The sequence below is a fragment of the Leucopleurus acutus genome (genome assembly GCF_964270905.1).
Source record: "Leucopleurus acutus genome assembly, chromosome: 14".
In the NCBI taxonomy this organism is placed as follows: domain Eukaryota; kingdom Metazoa; phylum Chordata; class Mammalia; order Artiodactyla; family Delphinidae; genus Leucopleurus; species Leucopleurus acutus.
Genome location: NC_139156.1, coordinates 16,114,783 through 16,140,102, shown reverse-complemented (window position 1 = coordinate 16,140,102; position 25,320 = coordinate 16,114,783). Strand labels below are relative to the sequence as shown.

Sequence of the window (25,320 nt, the reverse complement as noted above, 5' to 3'; positions counted from 1 at the left end):
TGAATTTACAGTGGGAATTTTAAGAAAATTTTTTGAATTTTATAACTTGTCATTCCTCTTGAATTTATCTTAATTCTGACATTATGTTTTACATTCTTTCAAAACTGGAAAATTTGAAAGAATATAAATTTATTTTTATAAATCTTTCTAGATCTTTAATAAACACTTTAATAAAACATTTATTCTTTTAAACTTATACACTAAGACATATGTAAAACAGAAATTTTGAATCATATTCAAAACAGTGCCTTTATACATAGATACATATGTTTCTATATATGCTAACGTATTTGACATAGGTATATTATATATAACTCTCATAAAAACACTGTTTACCTATTATTTCTAAAATAATGAAAATACAATACCACATTCTAAGAAAAAACAGAGTTATATATTAAATAACTAGGCAAACTTAACATCTGCTCAACTACCATGTGCATGGCTCTATTGTGGAAATAAAAGTAGATAAAATGATACCTTCCTTTAAAGAATTCAATCTTTAATCCCTGTGGAAAAAAATAACCTGAAAGAATAAAACACTTACTTCTTTATTGTATGCTCCTGCTGCAAATGCTTATCTTGCACACACTTTTCAAACATAACTAATGCATTTTCTCCCTTATTCATTCCATTTGGTAGTCGGTGTTCTTTTGCAAACTCAGTAGATAAGAGCTCAGATTCTATTTCTTCCAACAAATCCTCTGATGTTGAAACATTCTTCATTTTTGAAATAAGTTTCTTGGTGCAGTCTGTATCATAAGGACTTTCTGAATAGGTCTTTTGATTAGCTGCTTCTGTAAATGTAGATGACCTTAATTCCGCCAATATTTGTGTTACTGTTTGTTCTGCTTCATTTGTTTTCAAAACTTGCTTTGTAAAATCTCCACCAGGAAAATTAGCTATTTGTTCAGAATTTTCTGGGCATATGTCTGTTTTAGCACAGGAATCCTCACCTCCACCATGATCTGGAATATAATTTTCCTGTGTTTCAGTTTGATTATTGTGTTCACTAGGCTGACATAAAGTTTTATCAAACTTTAATGACAACAGTTTGGACTCATTTTCTAAGCTGCTGTTTTCATCACCAGAAAACGAATTGCATGAGTCTTCCTTTATTTCAGATGTTTTCTCAATATTTTGATCAGAGGAAATGGAGGCTATGTGCTCTGTTTCTGACATGCTGACTGGCACCAATTCACTTTGCATCTCTTCAAAGCTGTTCCTGATCTTCGTTTTACATCTGAGAAAGTCAAAACATAAATTTTTTTTAAAAAGGTTTTTTAAACCAAGACCCCATATATATTTGCACACATTCCATGATGTGGAAAATCTAAGGCCGCACATTTTACCACTAATAATTCTTTAAAAATTCTTTCCTTGGGTGGGGGTGGGGGGAAGAATATAACAGCTGACCCACGTGAGCCACAACCAGTCAGGTGCTACAAAGGCTCATTCTCTTTTCTCCTTCAGTCCAGTCCTACAACTTCACTTCAGTTGCAGTTTGGCATTCCCCAATCACCCCCATAAGATGTTGGGTATGGAATGATACTAATAACAGGAAGATTAGTGCCCAAGAATTGTTTAGAATTCCTTCAGCTCCACAAAGGGAAAAAGACTACCTAAAGAATTTGTAAGAAACTATTGGGGAAATAAGATAGCAATGAAAACACTAGGCAAGAAATTACAAATCAAGATAATAAAACAATGTACATTAACAATGATAAATATTTACTGCAAAAGGAAAACTAAACAATAACAAAACACAGCTACCTATAGCCCAGACACCTAGAGCTGAGCTGAAAGAAGTCAGGGTGTAAAGGATCCCTGACAGGAATTCATTTTTCACCCAGGGTTGCAGGAAGTATCATGGCGATTTCCAAACATTCTCGTCAAGAACACACAATGTTCAGTACAACTCAAACAGACCTCATATACATTGCTTAGGTCATAAAAGAAACATTTACAAAACTAATTCAACAATGTTAAAATATATTTTATGCTGTTTATGAGCGTTACTAATCTAGCTATTTTCTGAAAATTAGTCAACTTTAAAAATTATCCTGAGACAGAAAAATAAAAACATTCCAGCAATCTTGATGAAGAAGAATTGTCAATTTCTTTTGTCAGACATCAACCAAGCATGTACTGGAGTCATGTGAGGTTGGATAAAAATGTGGGCAGATCATAGTTTTGAAAGAAACTAGGGAAAAAATACTTCCAGATGTAAGGTATAAATGGAAAACAGAAAGACTAATATTTGAATAAAAGAAATATACATGTTTACGTTGGTCTGTGGTGAAGGTGGTGGTCAGAGGATGGTGAAAAAGGGTAAGAGAAGATGGTCAGGTAGAATCCTCAGAATGATATGCAGGAGTGAAGGTTGTTAAGAAGGACGATAAATCATGACAGACTTGTATACTTGATTATACCATAGAATTTCTAGCACATACTAGGTTTTCAAATATTTGTGGAATTAAAGCAAGAAGTAATATGAGAAAAGCAGTATTTGAGGACTAGGAACGCAGAAAATGGGAAGAATAATTCTAAGAAAGGAAAAGAAAACCAGCTTGTTTGTTAAATACTCTGGCGTCGACTAATACAGACGTTGGCCTTAATACTATAAATTACCTACCTGTAAAACATATTTCCAAACAATCAAACAAATTATCATTATTATCTTGCTGCATATATTGCATACTAAGACAAAGTCCACACTAGCAATAAAGGTTTGGTTTAGGCAATACAAATAAATGCAGTAACAAAAAGCCTTGTGAGTATGCTGTATTCCAAATCTAGGACAAAGTAAAATAATTCTCAAACAGGGACATTAGCCGCCTACATTACCTTCCTCAAAGTAACTAATTTCAAGATACAACTTGTGAACGTGTTGCTGCTGAATTTGAAATCTTAATTTAGAAACATCATAACTAGTCAATGCTATGTGATATCTACTGAAGTCAAATTCAGAGCTGACCAAATGTAATGGAAAGCAGATAAAGAATCTATTTAAAAGAGAATGAGTCTACGAAGGCATTGTGACTCTCCAGCATAGATAGCAAGTGAAAAAAACCTCTCATTTGAGAACTCTTAAGGCTCTTGCCTGTGCACCATGCTTTGCGAACAGAAAAGCATTACGCAAACAATCGTTATCTTCTCATCCAGCTTTCATATTCCCCAGGGTTCAGTCCTCAACTTTATTTTCCTTCCCAGAATTCATCCACTTTGATAACTTAAACCAAAAACTCACAGTTGATGCCCACTTTAATTATTTTCATTCCTGTGCTCTTGAGTTACAGATAATGAATTATCTCTTTGTCTTCACTCTATCTCTACATAAAATAAAATCTCAAATGAATACAGGCATTTCCAATGGCTCAACTCAAAAATGGTTAAATCCAAAATCATAACAATAGCTCCTAAAATTGAGTACCCCCAGATAATCTTTTTTTTATTTCTGTCAATGGTATCATTTTTCTTAGTCATGACTCCTTCCTTTCCTTTAGCCTCATATTCTTTTACTAATTTCATGTCTCCTGCAATTATACCCTCCTTTCTACTGTCACTGTCCCCAACCTGCAACCCAACCCAGGCCTGATAACTTCCTACCCGGAACACTGAATTGTTGGTTTCTCAGTCTCACTCCATTCCTCCCTCCTGCGTCACCCAATCCAGAGAAGGGGTTGAAGAGTATACTACATTGGCTCTGCCAAAGGGGAACAGGAGCTGCCCTATGAAGCAAGTCCTCAATGGCACAAGGGTCCACGGAGCTACAACACTGCCCCCCAGAAATCCACACATACCACCTCCAGAGACCACCATCAAATACAACCAGATGGACCAGAGTAAGGCCAGAGCTATCTCTTCCCTCTTTAAAGTTTCAGAGTGAGAACTCTGCCTCCACTGGCTGGTTTTCTTCCCCAACTCCAAAAGGGCTAGTTAGAGAAAGGAGAGGGAACATATTTTAGAGCCAAATTACACCTCTTCTTCTTTAATCCAAGCAGCTGGGAACTAACAGCTTCAACACTTCTTTAGGGAGATGATAGAGTTTATGATTAACATTTTTTGTTGCTTTTGTTTTGTAAGCGATTGAAACCTGTCTTAATTTCTGGAATAAGTTTTTTCTGGTTATCAAAAGTGGCAGCAAAAGAGTTATGACATCAAACCAAGACATTATTGAAGGATTGCACCTCAGAGGGAAGTGGAGGGGATGTGAGCATTTCATGTTTATACCTCAGAGTTGCAATTCCTCAATAAACCAGTTGTAGTATTTTTCCAATCTTATCTCTCAACACATGCCTAAAATCCTAGTACTTCACTATAGTATTATACTTTGCCAGTCCCTGACCAGTCTATTCAAGATTCCTCCAAACAGTGTGCTCATTAACATTTCCATGGCTTTGCTCTAATCTAGAACGTTCTTCCCTTCACTCTATCCAGAGCCTAATTATATTTAAAGGACATATTCTAAGGCCACATTTTCCTTCAAATTTTCCCTCATGAGAAGTACAAAAATAATCTCTCATGTAAATGAAAACATACTTCATTTATACTCATCAGGTACATAGTGGCAGCCTTCCTTGTGACATTTTTTTGTTTGTTTTTTTGTTTTGTTTTGTTTTTGTTTTTCCTTGTGACATTTCTGAACAGCCTTTTAAATGATCTCTTGCAAAGAAGAGGAACCACACTCTGAACTGAATCAAACTTCTTAAATCTCAAGCAATAGTAATAATAAATAGATAAATAAATCTAACAAATATATTCTCTACTACCTTTACAGTCATTCTTGCAAAGGCTGCTCAGTGGTTCTCAGTGAGGGTGGGATTGGGTTTACACAATGAGCTGGGGGGGCTGAAGGACATTTAGAAGGTGGGAACCAGGTTGTAAGAAGACTTGTCATGTGTAAGACAGTACAGAACAACAAAAAGGTCTCATTCTGCTGGATATTCATCTAGGTAAAAAAAAAAAAACTTTTTATAATTACCTCAGCTTGGACTGTTTTACGTATTATCCTCCTGTAAATTAAAGAAAGCTTAGTTCAACCTCAAAAGACAAGCACTGGGCTTCCCTGGTGGCGCAGTGGTTGAGAGTCCGTCTGCCGATGCAGGGGACACGGGTTCGTGCCCTGGTCCGGGAGGATCCCACGTGCCACGGAGCGGCTGGGCCCGTGAGCCATGGCCACTGAGCCTGTGCGTCCGGAGCCTGTGCTCCGCAACGGGAGAGTCCACAGCAGTGAGAGACCCGCGTATCGCAAAAAAAAAAAAAAAAAAAAAAAAAAAAAGACAAGCACTTTCTATACTGTTGCTCAGTAATATGCCCATGACCTTTGAAAAAACTCTTCAGATGAACTGGCATCTGAGAATCACTTAACTTGCAAACATAGTTTTCTGATGCTCAAATGAATACTGATTGGAGGCAAAAGAAAAAGGAGAGAAGTTAAAGAAGATTTATGTATATATATGTAAAAAGCCATCACTAAAGAGTAAATAACTGTACAAGAACGGTGTGGGGAGGGGAGCCATGATGAGCTTGATTGTCCACGATTAACCAGGGGAAAAAAGAGTCAGCTGACTCCTCTTGTGGGCCTCCAGTTGGCAATGGTGATATAGGCCAATTTGGCTGCTGTCCAAGTTTTTCTTAGGGGTGGGGGTAGTTATCATTAAAGCTACTGAGGACTGAATAGCCTAGATGTAGATTAAAGGAGTAGGATGTAAAACTAGACATTTGTTTACAAGATTGTTTTAATTAAGAAGTGCTTGTATAAATCAAATTCACACTCATGTATATAGATATAGCGACTACAATTACAGATTACAATATCTGTTGCTTTTTTGAGGTAAGAAGTAACACAGGTTATTTGACTTTTTAGTAACTCTTACTCATTAGGGGAAAATACTGTATTTAAATTTAGCAGTCACAAAATTCCTCTTAATTCAAGCACTATTTTCCCCCCGAGAGTTGTTTCTGTTTCTGACACAGTACTACAGGACCAATTCACACTTCAAAATTGTTTCAGTGGAGTGAGAAGTGGTTTCGCTCTTACTGGAGCTCGTCAGCTGTAGGCAACTGGTCGAGAAACATTTACTTGCCTTAAAGCCAACCATTATCCACCTTGGATTTTATTTCTTAATCAAAGAACTAGCAATTCTACAAAATTATATCCAAGCAAAAAGCCTTATAAACGAAAACACTGTCTTTAACAGCTTTTAGTACTATTTCTTGTTTCTCAGTAAACAGCAGTATAAACAACAGCAACAAAAGAACTTAAGCTTATTCAATAAATGCAAATACAAATGAATCCAATCCACAGATATTTGGTAATAGATTATCAAACATACAAGCTCATACAAAAGTACCAAGCCAGAAATACATTTCTAAACTAGATATTAATTCATTCATTCACCAAATATGTATTGAGCATGTAATTATGTTCAGGCACTGTTCTATGTGTTGGGAACACAGCAGTGAATAAAACAGATATCTCTTCTGGAGTTTACACTCTGGTGTAGTGGACCAACATATAAAATCTATGTTAAATCTTTTGCTCTTGTGTTTACAGTATTTTAATTTGAAGGTCTGTCAGCGTTCCATCAGAAGCTGTATAAGATATGCATGAGTGTCTAAGTCCAAATGCATGAGTGTTTAAGTCCCACAGAAACATGTGACTCAGTTCAGCATAAGTGTTACTTACAACAAACTAAAAATTTTAAACTTACAAACTGTACCAAATCTCAAATAATACCAGCTATAGCTTCTCAAATAATGTCCATTAAGATAAGCAAGTTGACCCTGTGAGGGCACTCCTGTTCTTCAATATAATGGTTTACTGTCCTTTGAAGGAAAAGTAAGTACATCCAAAGGTCTTTTACACACTCCCCGAATACACTCTGAAAGCAGCATAAACAAAATAATGACCTATCTTTCCGACCAGTTGTAACAAGGTTCTAAAATGGCAATTAAAATCAGAAGCAATTAAAAACTGAGCTGGTTATTTCAAAGAACTCTAGTGTTACCAAAAGTAAGATATATTTGTAAAGTAGTCACATTGTAACTAAGCTTTTGGGTAAAATTTAATATACCGAGTTTCCTTTATGTGAAACATTATTACTTGCTCTTAAAAGTTGTCTTTAGTCCACTAGGTTAAAAAGCATATTATATGAGGCCAAGGTCAATTATCCCTGTAGGGATTTGTTTAGTTTTGCAACCAAGGGTTAGGGCATTGTGAATTTTACAGTGTGTACACTATATCACCAAAAAAAAAAAGATGTTGAAAAGACTCAGGGCAAGAGATGCAGCAGGATACCCCACCCCCACCCCAAACAGTACCAAATCCTGTGACATGAAAAAAAAGACTTTACAGTCCATCAAGATTCCAGGAAAAAGAGAGTAAGTAGCCACATCATACATCACATTATCAAGTATATGTCATATTATCAGTCTGGTATCTTAGATCCATGCAATTTTATGTATCTCTAATAGTAAGTTTTAAAATAGAAAAAATTTTAATACAGAAATCTCAGTTTGAAGCTACTTGTACAGAGCTCACCAAATGAACTTTAATAAGTCTAAGAAAACATGAAAAGTATTTTCAGCTAATTTCCCCCCCAAATCTGAAAGCTTAAAAAAAAGGGGGGGGGGGCGGTAATTGGCCTATAGCTCCCTTTTCAAAAAGGAAGGCTAATAACTTAAAAAAAAAATTAAGTTTTAAGTCTGCCTTATATTAAGAAGTTCTGGTTAATGTTTAAATTTTGAAGCCACCTTTGGCCTGGGCTTGGTTAATTTGGTACAATGTAGTTTACCAAAAAAATAAATTATTCATTAGCTACTACATAATCATCCCTGAAATGGACTAACAGTTCATGTGCCTTAATGACCGACAACTATACTCACAATCCAATCAATACTTTGCTGGGTTTGATTTCCACTTTGTGTCTATTGCCCCTTCATGCCAATACTTTTTCTTTTGTTTACTTCTTAGACCAAATAGATTTTTAAAATCTCAGTAGCTGAGAAATAAAGTTCAAAGGTGACATTTGCAATAATATGATAATATTACAAGGTTAATTTGCAAATTTAAATTATCTATGCTCCCAAGGTTGCCCTGAAACGACACTGAGCATAACATTCCCAACACTGCAAGCAGCATGCCATGTTTATGAGAAACTCAAGAATCAGCTTTAATTATTTAAAGCTAGAGATAAGGGATAAAAGAAAGACCTAAATTTTACTGAAAGAAAAGAAACAGAACTTCAGGTTAAGCAGTCTTACTTTAACATGAAACTGTTAAATGAATTTGAAAAACTAGCACAAATTAGGGAAAGATGATTCCCTTCAAAGGGAAAGATGATTTTTCTAAATCTCTAAATAAAAGCTGCTTCAACCTATCATCTCTTCCTAAAGAGTGAGTATACTTCACTGTTTTTACCTTCATTCCAGGATGTCAGCATGTAGCTGTAAATAGATGGTTTTAAAGTGAATAAGTAATCATTATCAGCTATGCTGTTACTGTACCGCATCAAAGAACAACTCTTTAGTTTATGGTTGAAGGAACTAAAAGGTTAAAGAGTGGTTACTGTGCTACACCACTCCTTTCCTGTTAGCAACGAACAAGACTCTGAAATACCAATGAAACTCTAAGGAATCTCCCTGTTTAAAGAAACCTCTGAGTTTATATCCAGGTATCAGGAATTAGACAAGGTCTTAAAAAGAATAAAACCAATATAAACACAATCCAGGCATTTCCAGGTAGAATCTTCAGTAATTATACATGCTTGCTTATTACAATGTAATAAGGAGTTTTAATTCTTTATACTGCAAAATTTGTTAATCACTCAATACTGTCACTGAATTTAAAATAAAAGACCAAAAAGGAAGAAAAAAAAAAGAGGCCAATCATCACTGTTTTCTATTTGTGTAATGATGGGTAAAGAATTGGAAAGTAGCTGTACAGAGACGAGCAGACTTTATACACAAGCAGATACTTCAGTTTTACTATCAATATCTCTTGAACCTTAACCTTTCCCACACACTGCAAATATGACAGTAGTTAGTAGTTGGGAAGGCTGCACCCACAACTACCATACCTAAACACTTAATAGATTTTTCTTTTTGAGTGACTACCAGCACACCTCTTGAAACACTTCCACTAATTTGCCGCACAATTTCCTTAGAAAAACTCCCAACCTATCATTTCGGAAAAAACAACAAAGCTAGGCATCAAAGGTACGTTACACACGCATACACGGAGAAAACTGCCAAACGCCTGGGGCTGCATGGCCTTCTAAACAACGCTCCTAAGTAACAAGATTATCATGTCAAAGGCAATCCAAATGTTCCAAATCCAGGCCTCTTTCCTCAAAACAGTATCAAAATGTAAATATTAGCTCAAGTTATTAAACTGTTAACAGCCAAGCAATAATTACACCTGTTCCCCAAGACTGCTACTAGGGAACATGTAGAAGGGGTTTTACCATTTTACAAGTTTGAGAGAGGCTCAAATTTGAAACATGATCCTTACCAACCAAGGTTTACCAAATGCCTTGATGTCCTTGGAAAAAAGGCAACATAAACACCAAGAACGATTTCTCTCATATCCACAATCCCAAAGAATCGTCTCTAAATTACTTAAAATCACAGTAATGGCAGTGTTTGGAAGAGAGTTTAAAAAGTCGCTAACAGTCAACATAAAACACATACACAGTGAACTTGGAGAGGAAAGGAGAAATAGGCGACTGAGTCTATGAGGGATGGCCGAGCAGGCAGGGCTTAGCTACAGTTCGCATTAGGAGACCGGGCAAGCGGCCCAAGTTCCGCCGCTCTCTAGGCACCACTCTGGAGGCGCGGCCCTCACGGCCCCCGGCGACCCCTCGGCCGCCTCCTGCCCCGGCGCCCGGGACTGAGGAAGGGAGGCAGGGAGAGGAGGGGATTCCGAACTCCTTCCCCCAGCGCTCGCCTCGCCCCCTAGAGAAGCCAGGCAGGGAGCCGCCCCGGGACCTGCAGGACGGCGCGGAAGGTGAGCACGACGGCGCGGAAGGTGGGCACGACGGAGCGGAAGGTGAGCAGCCCGCCGCGCCGCCACCGCGACTCCTCGGCCCGCCCCTGGCATCCCTCAGGCACTTACCCCACTTCTTCGAGCCTTAGGCCACACCCCTAAAGAGGCCATTGGAATTCCCGCGTAGGGGCCAACTTCTCCATAACGGGGTCCAGAAGAACAGGAAGTGCGGGGGCGGGGGGCAGCGATGAGTAACAGGGCCGACACCAAGCTCCCTCCGCCGCGACTTCCCCAAGCCCCCGCAGAGCTGACACATCAACAAAGATGGCGGCGACGCTGAAGCCGGCCCCACTACAGCTGAGGGGGCGGGGCTCCCTGGAGGAGCCAATCAGCACGGCGCGGGCGGCGTGACGCGACGCCCCTTGGTGCCTGCGTAACCTGTCTGCAGTGGGCGGGGCCGGAGCAGCGCTGTCTCCTACCCCGGGAGCGCCAGGCACGAGAGTTAGACTTGCTGGGCACCCCCCCGCATCCCCGGTCGACCCGGAGAACCGGTTCTCCCGCCTCTAGTTCCGTCCTATCTCTCACGCCCCTCCCCGGCCCAAGCAGGTTATTGCTTCCTGTAGAGCGCGCTCCTTGGAGATGTTCCCTCTGAACCCTTTGGCCCTTAATCATCATAGTCAGGAACATAAAGTTATAAAAATGAGAATTCAAAATTGTGACTTGCAAGCTTTGATGCGTGTCTTGCACCTGACGTGGGCGGCGTCAGCAGGAGCAGCCTACCTGCCCGTCAGACAGTTCATCTCTGGGAGAGGTTCTGGGAGTTTCCAGAACACCGCGTTCGAGTCCACCACGCGGCCCCTACTGCCATTGTTTAATAATAAACTGTTGGTGCGTTCGTCGCCTGTACTGCACTGTGAGCCTTGAGCGCTGGAAGTGTCCTCATCCCCGCACGCAGCGTGGGGGTTGACATGCTGGAGCAGCTCAATAATTAGCAAAAAACTTTAAAAAGTGTACTGGGGGCCGGGGTGGGTGGGTGGGTGGAGGATGTGTATTCAATATAGTTGCCTAATCGCGTCCTGAGAAGTAAGGTGAGAGCAGTTTCAGTCTGGAGGGTTTGCAAACCTACTCTGTCCAGTTAAGTGCTGTTCTTTAAGATAGCTTACATACAACTCCTGCGTGAATATAGTTGATTCTGACAAGTCAATTCAAGAGTTTATAAAGAAAAACTTCTTTTTCGGTTAAACTTCTTTGATACTAACTGCTGGCAAAACACACACACACACACCAAAAACAAAAACCTAAAAAACAAAACCAAAAAACAAACCCCACTTTAAAAAATTCAACATTTTGTAACTCTGTTCCTCTTTCCTTTCAACAGGAAATGGCACCTCCCTCCTTAAATGAAGATACTGATTAAAGCACATTATGCAGTGAAAGTGTGACAGTAAAGAAATTATTTGGCTTTTTTTGTTGTTGTTGGCTGGTTGGGTCTTCGCTGCTGTGCGCGGGCTTTCTTTAGTTGCTGAGAGCGGGGGCTACTCTTCCTTGCCACGCGTGGACTTCTCATTACGGTGGCTTCTCTTGTTGTGAAGAACAGTCTCTAGGCGTGCAGGCTTCAGTAGTTGTGACACGTGGGCTCAGTAGTTGTGGCTTGCGGGCTCTAGAGCACAGGCCCAGTGGTTGCAGCACACAGGCTATGTGGGATCTTCCTGGAGCAGGGCTCGAACCTGTGTCCCCTGCATTGGCAGGGGGATTCTTAACCACTGAGCCACCAGGGAAGTCCCAAGAAATGATTTGACTTTTAAACAATAAATTGACCAAATATTCCTACTGAGATGTTATTCCAAGGGGGAAAATTAAAAAAGAAACTTTAAGCTTTTTCAGTGTGCATATTGTCAGTAATAACATTCATACTGTTATTTCTGAAATATATTAGTATAAAGCGTATATGTAATCCTTGGGAACCAAGATTTTCAGTATTGGAGAAAGGAAATACACATATAAAAATCAAAGAAATTAAGTAAAAACACTACAATCCTAAATTTGAATTTAGAAATATCAGTATGAACTCATGGCACATTTCATTTCCATTTTAAAAAAAGGCTGTCCACTGGAAAGGCCTAGAACAATGATCAACCCAATGCACACCCCTATTCTCCTATCATCTCTAAATATAATTTACCACTAAAAGTCACCTGGGATCCTTGAAGCTCAAGGGCTAAATCTACATCTGGGGCAAGAAATGTACAAGAAAGCCTAGGACATTTTGGTTGTATCAGAAAGCAAAGAAGAAAGCAAAGATCATAGGAGTTGTGTCAAAAAGATTCAGGAGGCAATTCAAAGGTGTTCCCACTGGTCAAAGATAGGACAATTTTAGCATTCAAAAATAACAGCAATAGAGATACATCTACCAGGTTAAAAATCAATGAGCGTTGATTTTTTAAAATGTCATTGGTCACCTTTGGAGGATGCCAAGGAATCATCACATTCTGAAAACTGATAAAAGAATAAAGCATCCTACCTTTTCTGTTACAAACTGAATCTCAGTCAAGTAGGTGATGTGAGAAAGTTCTTTATAGAATTTCAGGTAATAAATGCAGAGGAAAAGATAGACTATCACCATTTTGGAAACCCTAGTGAAATAATGTATCCAGGTAATGATCATCAGTGAATCCAGAATCATTAGATGAAAAGCTGACTGGAAACTTTACAGTGCATGGATAGGTCTGACAACATTGGAACCTGCTAAGTTAATTTTAATATCCCACAAAGAGAAAGGACTAGATATTAAGTGTCTTCTGATGTGGAGCAATAGAGGAACACACCACCTGTGAAGTATTCTTGCTAGAGAGGATGTAATCAACAAAATTGTGAGAAAAACTGCAGTTACTTCAATACATAAGCTGCAAGAAACCTCTTTTTAAAATACATCACTGAATGCAAATGTAGGATCTGATTTGACCATACCAACTGTTAAAAATCATTTGAGACTATCTGGAAATTTTCAATACTAATTTGATGACATTAGGAAACTATTTTTAAAGGTGGGATAAATTTTGGTGATGTTTTTTAACAGTCATAATCTTTTAAAAATACATCCTTAAATATATATGGATGTAAAGATACAATGTCCCAGAAAGTAAGAACGTGCTCAAAAAAATAAAAACAACCCCACATTGATGGCAGTATGTCAAAGGAGAACAAAAAAGAACTGAAGGGACTTCCCTGGTGGCGCAGTGGTTAAGAATCCACCTGCCAACGCAGCGGACACAGGTTCGATCCCTGGTCTAGGAAGATCCCACATGCCACGGAGCAACTAAGCCCATGGGCCACAACTCCTGAGCCTGCTCTCTAGAGCCCACGAGCCACAACTACTGAGCCTGCGTACCACAACTACTGAAGCCCGAGCGCCTAGAGCCCGTGCTCCGCAACAAGAGAAGCCACCGCAATGAGAAGCCCACGCACCACAACAAAGAGTATCCCCCGCTCGCCGCAACTAGAGAAAGCCCATGCGCAGCACAAAGACCCAATGCAGCCAAAAATAAATAAATAAAATAAATAAATTTATAAAAAAAGAAGGACTGAAGGAGCTCCCAATGGCCAAAGTTGGAATTTGAGCAAGGAAATAAAGTAGTATTGGATTATAACCCAAAGTATAAAATAAATATCTATGGGTTCCTACTGATAGAGATGATTGAATATATTAATAAATAGAAGAGGAGAGACAAATCTCCCATGCAAAAGAATTTTAAATAGGGACTTCCCTGGTGGCACAGTGGTTAAGAATCCGCCTGCCAATGCAGGGGACACGGGTTCGAGCCTTGCTCTGGGAACGTCCCACATGCCCCAGAACAACTAAGCCCGTGCAGCCCACCTACTGAGCCTGTGCTCTAGAGCCCGCTAGCCACAACTACTGAGCCCATGTGTCACAACTACTGAAGCCTGCATGTCTAGAGCCTGTGCTCCACAACAAGAGAAGCCACCACAATGAGAAGCCCACACACCACAACGAAGAGTAGCCCCTGCTCAGCGCAACTAGAGATAGCCCTCACACAGCAACGCAGACCCAATGCAGCTAAAAATAAATTTATATTTAAAAAATTCTAAATAATTTCTGTAAGTACTCTGCCCTTAAGGAAGTGAAGCATAACCCTCTTTCCTTAGGTGTAGACTGCACATAATGACTTCTTCCAAAGTGTATAGTATGTAAAGGGAAGGGAAAAAAGTAACTTTATAGTAGGGAAACCTGACAAGTACTAGCCAGGTGATCATGGAAAATATCAACTGTCATAAATCATGCTCATAGAATGTACCCTTCATATGATGCTATAGGAATGACACTTTACCTCTGTAGTCTTCCTGCTAATAACCCATAACTACTCTCTTAACATGAGAAAAATATCAGACCAATTCCATCAATGGGGCATCGTACAAAAATGCCTCACCATTACTCCTGGAAGCTGGGAAGGCCATCAAAACACGGATAGTCTGAAAAACTGCCACAGCCAAGAGCCTAAGGAGACATGACAACTAAATAAGTGTGTTATCCTGAATGGGATCCTGGCTCAGAAGGACAATAAGTAAACACTACGAAAATCTAAATAAAATATGGACTTTAGTAATAATGTATCAATATTGGTTCCTTAATTGTAACAAACATATCCTACTAATATGTTACTAATAAGGAAAACTGGGTGTGGCTTATGTGGGAATTCTCCATACTGTCTTCTCAATCTATTTGTATTTCTAAAACTGTTCTAAAAATAAAATCTATTAAAAAGAAAACAATATACAAGTCGGAATTTGCCTCAAAACAATGGATGGAGAGTATGTGGGGTACAGATGCAGACAAGATTGACCGTAAATTGATAATATTGAACTGGGTGATGATTACATAAGGGTACCCTTTTTCTTCTGAATTTTTTTAAAGGTCATAGTTCAAAAAATAGTTAAAAATATTTTTTCTTTGAGCAACATCAACCTATAATCACGTGCTCTCAGGGCAAACAGTGTGATCACGTGTACCTGGTTTCCACGTGCAGGCAGAAGCAGTGGATAGATTTGACAAAACCTCTTAAGACTTTAAGTGATTAATATAACTCAAGTGACCCTTGCGGAGACAAGGTCTGCATTTTTGCCCTTGGAGTTTCCAGGGACTCCTTTCTAGAAAAAGCAAAAACGACTATTTTAAGTTTCCGCAGTGGACCTCCCTCTGACCCTTCAGCTTTTGTACCAACGTTAGAGCACAAAAATGGCACCCCTAGGCCCAGGGCGCAGCTCCCAACGCGCAGAGAGCTCACGTCGCCGCAGCGGCAGCACGTCGCCGCAGCGGCAGCACGTGGATGCGGACTGCGCAGGCGCGCGCTGCCGCGGGAGAGCTGCCTGGGCGTCAGGAGCGAGGTAAGCGCGGGGAGCGCACCCGGCGGCCGGGGCTCCGGGACACGGGCAGGTGCCACCACCGCCAGGCTTCAGAGGCTGGTCGGGGTCAGCGGCCCTTTTGCCTCTTTCCAGGTCAGGATTCCCAGGCGCATGGGGGAGCGAAAGGGACTGCGTGAGGGTTACGGAGCTTCAGTCGTTGGGCGCCGGATGTTGGGCGCTGAACGTTTAGGTCGTACGTTGAGCGGGTACCAGGGGCCTGGAAGTGGAGAGAGTACGGAAGGTTGAGAGAAGCCCTAGGAGCTTTGGCTGGGAAGGCAGGTCTGGGGTGGGAGGTTTTGGGAGGAGGGGCGTATTGGGAGGAGGGGCGAGAGACGTGCGAGTTGAGCTTTGGGCAAATGCGGGCCTTGCAGCAGATTTGTAAAATAGTTAATACTTCCAGGCATGACTCTCCAAAGTGTGAACATCCGCTTGCATCCCATTGGAGGACCTCTTTCTCCTTCACTCTAAAACAGTTTGGTTCGTGGATTCAATGTCTTCATTTAACTCAAAGCTACAGTGCAGACAATACTTTTTAGACTTCTTCCCCCTACTTATCTATTGTAGAAAGGAAGATACATCGCAGCATTCGCTTACATATAGGTGAGGCAACACTGGTTCATTTAACACGTATTTATAGCATGTCTGCTGTGTACTAGTCGCTTTTCTTGGCACTCAGGCCCTGCTATAAATATGCTTGCCCTGTTGGCCTCTGGTTCCCTTATTGAGTCGTCCGGTTATGAATGTGCAATTGCACGGCCTAGGAATGTGACGTGAGTTTTCATCTTAGCTGTGTAATGGCGCTGGTCCTCGTGGTTTTGGCGAGTTACTAAATCTTCTCAGGTCTCCCTTCCTTGTCTGTAGGAATAAAGAAATAGTAATACTTTAATCTTCAAATTAGTTTCGTTTTCAGTGTGCAAACTAATTCCACCTGAGTGGAAGAAATTCTTTGTGTGTGGGAGTGGTATAGAAGTAAAGTAAAAATAACGGCTGCATTTTAAGGATTTAGTAAGGTCCTGCCACTGTGCTGGGTAGTTTACATGCAGTGTCACATTTAATCCTCATGATTAGGTGTTGTGAGGAAGTTACTACTCCTGGCCACACTTAACAGCCACTGAATCCTAGAAAGATGAAGTGATTTGCCTGAGGTAGCATAGCTAAATGAGGAAGATGAGACTGCTCAGACTTGGGTCTGACCGACTTTAAAGCTCATGTTCTGTGGAACCATTGAGTTTCATAGCTTTAAAACTGACTGTTTCCTTTGAATAGCCATTCTCTCTGGATGCAGGGGGTTACCAGGAGGACAAAAGCAAACAGAGAAGAAAAAGTATTTAAGTATCTGCTGCATGCACTTTTGGTATTAAAGGAATTAACTCACTGTGGGTTTACTCTAGCCTCTAGGTTGTGGTCTCTTGGAAAGACAGGAGAGGCCTTATGTCACTGTTTACAGTGTATCCTGGGATGCTCTGGGCTTCATAGGGGAAGGGTAGCTGGATTTCAAGGGAGTAAAAGAAAGGTTTTGCCCCTTGGGGAGCATCAGGTCTTATTGAGATCAATTCATGAAGTACAGAACAAAAGGACAACACAAAACCAAGGGCTTATTTTTGCCTGTAGAACTGCAGAAGTTAGTTACTTTCATTCCACTGCTCTTTTATTACATCAGTGATTCCTTAAAGAAATTTGGGAACCCTTCTAATTAATCTCTAGTCTTGGTTAAGGAAACAAAACTAATTACTGTAGATTTGAGGATTATCATAAATATATTTTATTCGTCACTAGTAGCGTGTAAAAAATAGTGGATTGTATATGGGGGAACTGCTTATTTTAAAACTGTGAGGTAAGCCTGTCCTCAAGGTATGACCCCCAAAGCAATATCTATCACACCTCTGTATCTGTATATTCCAGAAGTTTGCAACCCAAGATTGGGAAACACAGAACTATGGTATAAGGCCTGTCCTCTCCAGATTCAAATATGCCCCAGTGATTGACACACGATGAAGCCAAGTAAGGATAAACGCACATTCTTAGTTTTTTTTAATGTTCAAATTCGGCTTTAAAAGTGTATTTTGTATCCCAGTTGTGGTGGTTACATAAATCTATATATGTGTTAAAATTCACAGAACTGTAAATTAAAAGAAAAAAGACAATTGCATGGTATGATAATTACACATTTAAAAAAAATTAAATTCCAAAAGATTTTAGATGAGTGCAAGTTTTATGGGTACTCCCAGTAGTCCAGGCTTCCCTCCAAAAGCTAGTGCATAGGAAGAAGTAACTTTCAGAGTCAGGGATAGTGTGATTCTCCTGTTGACCCTTTGTTGGCCCACATCTAGAATCCTGTGCTGTTAGGAGAGTCCTGTCTATATGAGGGTTTCGGATGAACTAGAGAAAGTGCTGAATTGTGAGAAGTCTAGAAGATTAAGGACCTGGAGGAAAGTGGACATGGTGGCCATTTCAGATCTTTGAACGGTTGGGGTCACGGGGCAGCAGCAGGAGTCACTTGGGAAGAGAACCATTTTATAAAGAAGCATGCAGTACAATTGGCCGTCCAAAATGAAAGGAAGTTAGAAGCTTCTAGTTATAGGACAGGGCTAGATGTCTATTTGCCCTGGGTGTTGTAATGAAAATTCCTAAATTGGGTGAGGCAAGTGAGATAACCTAAATTCTAACCTAAATATTCCACCATAGGTGGAGCTTCTTTTAAGCTTAAATCCTTTTTGTTTGCTGCTTACACTTTACATTGGGTCTAAAACTGATTGTTATCCTTCCTAAAGTCAAATAACTTTATTAATTTTTGGACTTTGGAAGAGTTGAGGTAAGACATGAAGTATTGCTATTAAATTTCAGTAAACCTCATAGCATGGTGTAATTCTCCCTGTAAGATTGCTAGATGAAATTTCAGACAGTGAATTTAACTTTCCCTGTCCAGGTTGTCAGGAAAACAGTGCAGTAGTGCATTTTAGATAGTTTTATCATACGAGTATCTTTTGTGTGTGTGTGTGTGGTAAGCGGGCCTCTCACTGTTGTGGCCTCTCCCGTTGCGGAGCACAGGCTCCGTACGCGCAGGCTCGGCGGCCATGCCTTACGGGCCCAGCAGCTCCACAGCATGTGGGATCTTCCCGGACCGGGGCACGAACCCGTGTCCCCTGCATGGGCAGATGGACTCTCAACTACTGCGCCACCAGGGAAGCCCATACGAGTATCTTTTGAATGCTGCATTGTACCAGATGCGGTCGTAGGCACTGTGGGAAATCAGAGGGTTTTTTGTAAGTTGTTTTAGTAAGACATGGTTCCTGCACTCAAGCAACTTAAAATAATTGTCTATAGGTGACTCTACAGGGTAGTAAAGAGTTAAGGATTGACTGTCAGCCTTATTAATAAGGACAAAGTTAGAAAAGCTATTTCAGAAGTTAAAGTCTGTGTATTGAGGGTCCCAATGGTGTCTTGAAACAGTGTCTGTACCCTGGTTTTGTGGTTTAAATATTACTGTGATCTTTTATTTGGTTTAAAATTAACCACAGTTTACGAAAAAAAAGTTTGAACATGTAATGATATTTTAATCTTTAACATGCTTTTTTATATAAAAGTAAATCATCCTAAAATATAATTTGGAAAATGAAAAAGATTGAAAAAGAAAAAGATTTCCTCAACTTACCTACCCCAGAACACTGTTATTTAAAATTTAATGTATCTCACTCATCTCTTTTTACATGGAGTTTTGTTCTTTTTTATTTTGCAGTTATTATACTGAATATACAGTGTTTTTCTGATTTTTCATTTGCCACTCTAATAGACATTTTACAATGTTTTTGAAAGCTGTGATTTTAAATGGTAGTATAATATTCTATGTAGTAGAAGCATCACTGTTAACTTTTTTCCTTTTTTTTCTATTTTAAATGGATATTTATACATGCCATATTTTTTGATATTTAAGATTATTTCAGTGGGATGATTTCTAGAATAGACTTGTCAGGTGAGTGGCTATGAATATTTTTAAGAATATATATTATATGTTATATATGTATAATATGCACATATATATTATATAACTATATTATGTATAATACACATGTACATATATAAATCTCCAACTTATTTCTCAGGCAGAACATATTAATTTATATTCCCTTCAGTAATGAGTGTTTTACTTGCACCTATGCTGTATAGAAAATAATATATAGTTATTTCAATTTGAATTTTTTTGTTACAAATGAGGTTGAATGTTTTCCCCCTTATGTTCATCAATGAATCTTCATCCTCTATGTATCCTTTCATGCCTTTTGCTCGTTTTTTTTTTATTGGTATCTGTGTCCATTGGGCTTCAAATAGCAGAAAATCCAAAGGTGTATTTTTCTGATGCCACAGCAAGTCTGTGCCTAGGCAGATCAGGGCTGGAGTCAGGGCTTCTGCCAGGGACACCAGGCTCTGCCTTCTCCTCTCCACTGTCCTGAGGATGTGCTGCTTTCTCATGCTTATTGCTTTCTCATTGCATTGTGGGTGATATATTTTCAGGCCTCAGGTCCGTGTTGCAGGAAGAAAGAAGTGAAAGACCCTGCTAGCCAAATCTGTCCCTGTCCGTCAGGAAAGGAGAGAGCTTTCTGAGAAGCTCCACTCAGAACTCTGATTATGGCCAGTATTTAACTCAAGCTGGCAAATCAGAAGTAGAAGGTGATGTTTGGGTCGGTTACCCACAGTGTCTGCTACAGTGTCTGGATGTTTTTACTATTCCACTTTTTAAAAGGTATCAAATTTGTCATCTTTGTGTTAGTGCTTATTTTTCCGACCTCTTTGCTGTTTTTTGTAAGTTTTTAATTGTTCATTTAATCATGTTTGCTATCATTTCGTTTATGGTATTTTACCACTTTAATAAAACAGGGACTTCCCTGGTGGTCCAGTGGTTAAGGCTCAGAGCTCCCAAAGCAAGGGGCATGGGTTTGATCCCTGGTCGGGGAACTAAGATCCCCAGAAATAAAAAAATAAATAAAACCCAAACTCCTCATCCTCCATTGTGGGTGTTGCACAGGGATTCTCTGGGAAGCAAAATCTGAGATGGAGGTTTGTGTAGTGTGATGAGTGAACATGGCCCGTTTGGAACTAGTTTCTTTTGGAGTTAGTTGAAGTGGACTTCGTAGTCCATTATGTCTCAGTGTTGGAAAAATGAATGTTCTTGGTTGTATTAGTCCCTGTTAGATCAGGTTTATTGTGTTAGTAAAATATATCACTGCTTGTTTTCTGTCTGTTGACTATTATGTGTCTAAAGCAGGTGTGTCGTTATTGTGACTGCATTTCTCTTCTAATCAGTTTTTACTTTATACATCACAAGGCGATGTCATTGTGAGTCAGAGATTTCTGGCCCCTCTCTCTCCTGGGAGGGTTTCTTTTACCAATGTAAAATATCTCTCTTTATCCCAATATTTTCTACCTTGAGTTCTATTTTATCTGCTGTTAATGCTATTAATATTAGCAGCCCAACTTTATTTTGGTTATTTGCATAGCACACATTTTAGTCCTTTTATTTTCAGGCTTACCGTGTATTTTGTTTAATGTGTGCCTTTTGTGCACAGTACGTATCTGGATATTTTCCTCCCTGGGTCCATCTCTCTTTTTCTATTTTGAGACTGAATCATTGATATTTAGATTACTTGGGCTTGGGTCTGTCATCTTATTTGATATTTTCTGTTTACCATACTTGAATTTTTTTTTCCCTGTTGGATTGTGATTTTAAAGTTATGCTTTGTTTTTGTCCTTGTGGTAGTTGCCCTAATACTTTTTTTTAAATTTTATGTATGTATTTATTTATGGCTGCGTTGGGTCCTCGTTGCTGCACGTGGCCTTTCCCTAGTTGCGATGAGCACAGGCTCTGGACGTGCAGGCCCAGCGGCCATGGCTCACCAGCCCAGCCACTCCACAGCATGTAGGATCCTCCTGGACCGGGGCACGAACCCGTGTCCCCTGCATCGGCAGGTGGACTCTCAACCACTGCGCCACCAGGGAAGCGCGGGAGCCACTCTTCATTGCGGTGCATGGGTCTCTCACTGCGGTGGCCTCTCTTGTTGCAGAGCACAGGCTCTAGGCGTGCGGGGTTCAGCAGTTGGGGCACGTGGGCTCTAGAGCACAGGCTCAGTAGATGTGGCACACGGGCTTAGTTGCTCCACGGCATGTGGGATCCTTCCAGACCAGGGATCAAACCCGTGTCCCCTGCATTGGCAGTCGGATTCTCAACCACTGTGCCACCAGGGAAGCCTGCCCTAATAATTTAAATGCATGTTCTTTATATTTCTTGTACAGAGTCTAGCGTTACTCAATATTCACATCGCCACCCAGCATCCCCTGGAAGTTATTTTCCTTTTGTAATTTCACAGTATTTCTGTCTTACTGCATCCTTCATAGTAGTTCTCAATCTGATCCTTCAGTTTAGGTATACCTGAACATATCTGCTACAGGTATGCTTTCCCTGACAGCTACAGTATCTCCCGCCACAGCTACCCATCTGCCGGCCTTCTATTAGGGATCTTCTTGTCTGCTTGTGTATTTCTTTTTTCTTTCTTTTTGTAAATTTCATTCTTTTCTGTACTGTCATTGAATTAGGCTGGGCCTGATTTAGAGCAGAGATAGAAGTTTTAGGACACCACGAGGGAGGATTTTTCTGCTCTTTATCTTCTATTTAAAATAAGGTCAAATAATATTTAGCTATTACTCATACCAGTTTCAGCTATCTGTTGCCTTTTTTTTTCCTGAGCAGTTTGGGGAAGATAGGCAGAAGTTTTGTCTTCAGAATAAAGACAAAGCGATAGGTCACTACTTAAAACTAAGAGTTGTTTGTCTACTTATATTACTTCCTCTGTGCAAACACTTAGTATTTTCAAGGAGTAACAGGGAAACAACAAGCCCACATAATGTCTGATTAGAGGTTTCTCAGAAGCGCTTTGCAACAGTATGTGTACCTTATTTTCAGTGAAGGGCACACACAGATAAGTCCTTAAAAGCAGTAGATACAAGTTACAATTTATGGAAGCCCAGCTGGACATTATGAAACAGAGGACTTGGGAAAAACAGACCAAACCGGAATCAGCTGAGGCAAATTGTGAAGGATGACTAGGAAGGAAAGGGTTGACCAGGTGGATGAGAGAGTGAGGGCATTCTGGGGACCTGGTTCAGCATAGTCAAAGACATAGCAGAGCAACAAGTAGGGGAGGATAGAGGGATTCTGAGAGACTAGACAGGTAGGGGATGACCTGATCTAAACACTACCCTCTATTGTATTTCACCATTAAGTTGTAGGCTTTAGGTCGGAAGTACTTCGTTTAAAACTTGATGGTCCTTTTCTATTCATGTTGTTTCCAGAAGCTTTTTAAAGTAAGGAATGGTGTCGAATCCAGAGATAACTCTTTTGATGTCTCTTGATTTGCCCGTTGTCGAATTCTGTTAAACTTGGGAGTTTGTACTTAAAGAATCGTTCTTTTCTTGTGCCTGTAGAACAGGCTTTGATATCATGGTTACAGTTACATCTGCTTTGGAATCATTGATGAGAAAGAGCTGTTACATAAAGAGAAATCACCTGGCCCTGCAGTGCTTCTACTTTTGGAATTAAAAGTTGCCTTTTAAATACATTTCTTCCCTTAGACTTCTGTGAATGTTAAATTGCCGCTTAATATGATGTCAAGAAGTAATTTGGAGGCATCTAGCTGTAAAATGACAGAGCCATTTAATTTTGAGAAAAATGAAAGCAAGCTTCCACCGCATGAGTCTTTAAGAAGTACCGGAGGACATCCTAACCATCCTAATTTCAGGTTGAAAAGCCCAGGGAATGGAAATAAAAAGAAAAATTTTTTGCTTTGTGAGCAAACCAAACAATATCTGGCTAGTCAGGAAGACAATTCAGAATCTTCAAACTCTAATGGCATCAGTGGAGAAGTGGCTGGATCCAAAGGAGACAGGACGATGCTGCCAACAGGTGAGTAAAACCTGTAGGCTTAATACTACTTGATTCTGATGGTTTCTTCGACTTATCGAAAGTATGTGTAACTATACACCAGTGTGCTATTAACAGAACAGCCAAATGGCTAACTTACAGGATTTGCATATACATATTAATTTAGAAGGAAAAACCAGATGCCAAGTAGCTACCTTTGGCTACATTAATCACAGAAGGATTCCTGAGGAGAAAGTGTCTACAGACAAGCCTCCCTCCTCCCCACCTGCCCCAATCCAGAGACATACTGGGAATGTAGAAAGCAAACACTCTGGCTTTTCATGGATGTTCTAAAGATTGGCCGTATTCTAAAAATACTGTGCAGATTTTATGCATGTAATAGCTCACAAAGGTATGTCTAAGACATTAACTTGTTTCATTTGATTTTTTAAATCATTCCTTTAGTCTTAATTCTAAAAATCTGCTTTTTAAGGAGACTGGGGCCTGGTGGAATTAGCCTCTGTGAATGTGTATGAGATGTGATCTTTTAATATTATGGTGATGTAGTTCTCAGAGTATGGCCCTTGGGCCTCTGGAGTCACAACTATTTTCCTAATAATATTAAAACATTATTTGCTCTTTTTCACTGTGCTGACTTTATGCTGGTGGTGCAAAAGCAAAGGTGAGTAGACTCTGGCACCTTGTTAACTTGCCTTTAGCAGAGGTACCAGCTTGGGCTAGTGGTCATTGTTTTTCATTTTCATGCCCTTGCAGTTAAGACAAAACAACCCAGAAGGGTCAGTTTTACTTAAGAATGCCCTTGATAAAGCAGTACAAATTTATTAATAAGTCTTGAGCCTTGTGTACAGGTATTTTTAGTGTTTTGTTTAACAAAATGGGAATTGCTCCTAACTTTTGCTGCTTACTGAAGTATGAAAAGCATGTGTGTGATTGAGTTGTGAGCTGAATGGAAACTTTTCTTGGAATGTCATTTTTAATTGAAAAGAATGAGACACTGTGGTCATTCGGGCTTAGATATCTGGCAGTCATTTTCTCAAAAATGGACAAAGTGAGCCTGTCACGTCAAAGAAAACAGCTGACAGTATTTTGTTGCTAATGATAAAGTGCAAGCTTTCAAGCAAAAATGAGAATTTCAGGAAATATGTATCTGCCACTCTGAGCTTGACAGCTTCCCAATACTTAAAAGACTTTTCTGGTGAGATGCATGGTGATATTAACACATAAGGTTTTTCGGTACTGTCTTATGAAATGTGTCAACATTTGGAAGATCTGCATAACTCAGGAGTTTCTCAATCTTTTCCTGAAGACCAATGCATGATGCTCTGTAGTCCTGCATGGGTAAAAATCCATTTAAAGTGCAAGATAAATCAGTGGATTCTAATATAACAGTATGAAAAGTTTATTGATAACGGTTTTAGATTCCACATTGCAGCTAACCCTTAAACTACCTCTTGAGTTTTGGGGTGAATTAAAGGAGAATATCCACAGTTACCTGAGAAGGCCATAAAATACTACTCCTATTTGCAACCATGTATGTGTGTGAGGCCAGATTTAATTCACAGTTAAAGCAACATGTCATAACAAATTGGATTCAAAAGCAGATATGAGAATCCAACTATCATTGGTTAAGCCAAACATTAAAGAGATGTGCAAAAATGTAAAACAGTGCCACTCTTCACACAATTTTTTTTTTTTTTGCTTTGGAAAATAGTTTTTAAAAAACCATGTCAACATGTAATGCAGTTACTATTTTTAAGTAAATATATTTAAATGTTTAGTTTTAATTTCAACTACTAGTATTTGAAATTTCTAATACTTAGTTTTAATTTCTAATAATGCTAAATATTGATAGTTACAAGCTATGTAAACAAAAGCTCTTTGAGGTCTTCAGTAATTTCTAAGGGTATAGAGTCTGGAGTTCAAAAAGCTTGGTAACTTGTTGCCTTCGTGAATGGAGAAAAGTTCACAGTGAGGTATATAG

The 25,320-nt window shown here is 39.7% G+C and overlaps 2 protein-coding genes across 7 annotated transcripts in view; one reads left to right on the top strand and one right to left on the bottom strand.

Annotated features, from left to right (window-relative positions):
• The window catches only part of CCDC186 (coiled-coil domain containing 186), a 48,751-nt gene extending 38,495 nt beyond the window's left edge, over positions 1–10,256 (bottom strand). Inside the window, exons 1-2 of the mRNA XM_082854196.1 lie at positions 10,121–10,256; positions 548–1,243 (exon numbers count right to left, since the gene is read on the bottom strand). Coding sequence (XP_082710322.1) covers positions 548–1,209 — 662 coding nt within the window. The 5' untranslated portion in view covers positions 1,210–1,243; positions 10,121–10,256. The remainder of the gene's footprint in view (positions 1–547; positions 1,244–10,120) is intronic.
• Positions 10,257–22,414: 12,158 nt separating this feature from the next.
• TDRD1 (tudor domain containing 1) overlaps positions 22,415–25,320 on the top strand; it is a gene marked incomplete at its 3' end in the record, with an annotated part of 34,937 nt that continues 32,031 nt past the window's right edge. For 5 of the 6 annotated variants that reach the window (XM_082854660.1, XM_082854659.1, XM_082854657.1 and 2 more), the window contains exon 1: positions 23,048–23,360. In XM_082854660.1, coding sequence (XP_082710786.1) covers positions 23,060–23,360 — 301 coding nt within the window. In that variant the 5' untranslated portion in view covers positions 23,048–23,059. Of the gene's footprint in view, positions 22,525–23,029; positions 23,361–25,320 lie in introns of those variants that run through there. The other variant, XM_082854655.1, reaches the window with a different exon arrangement.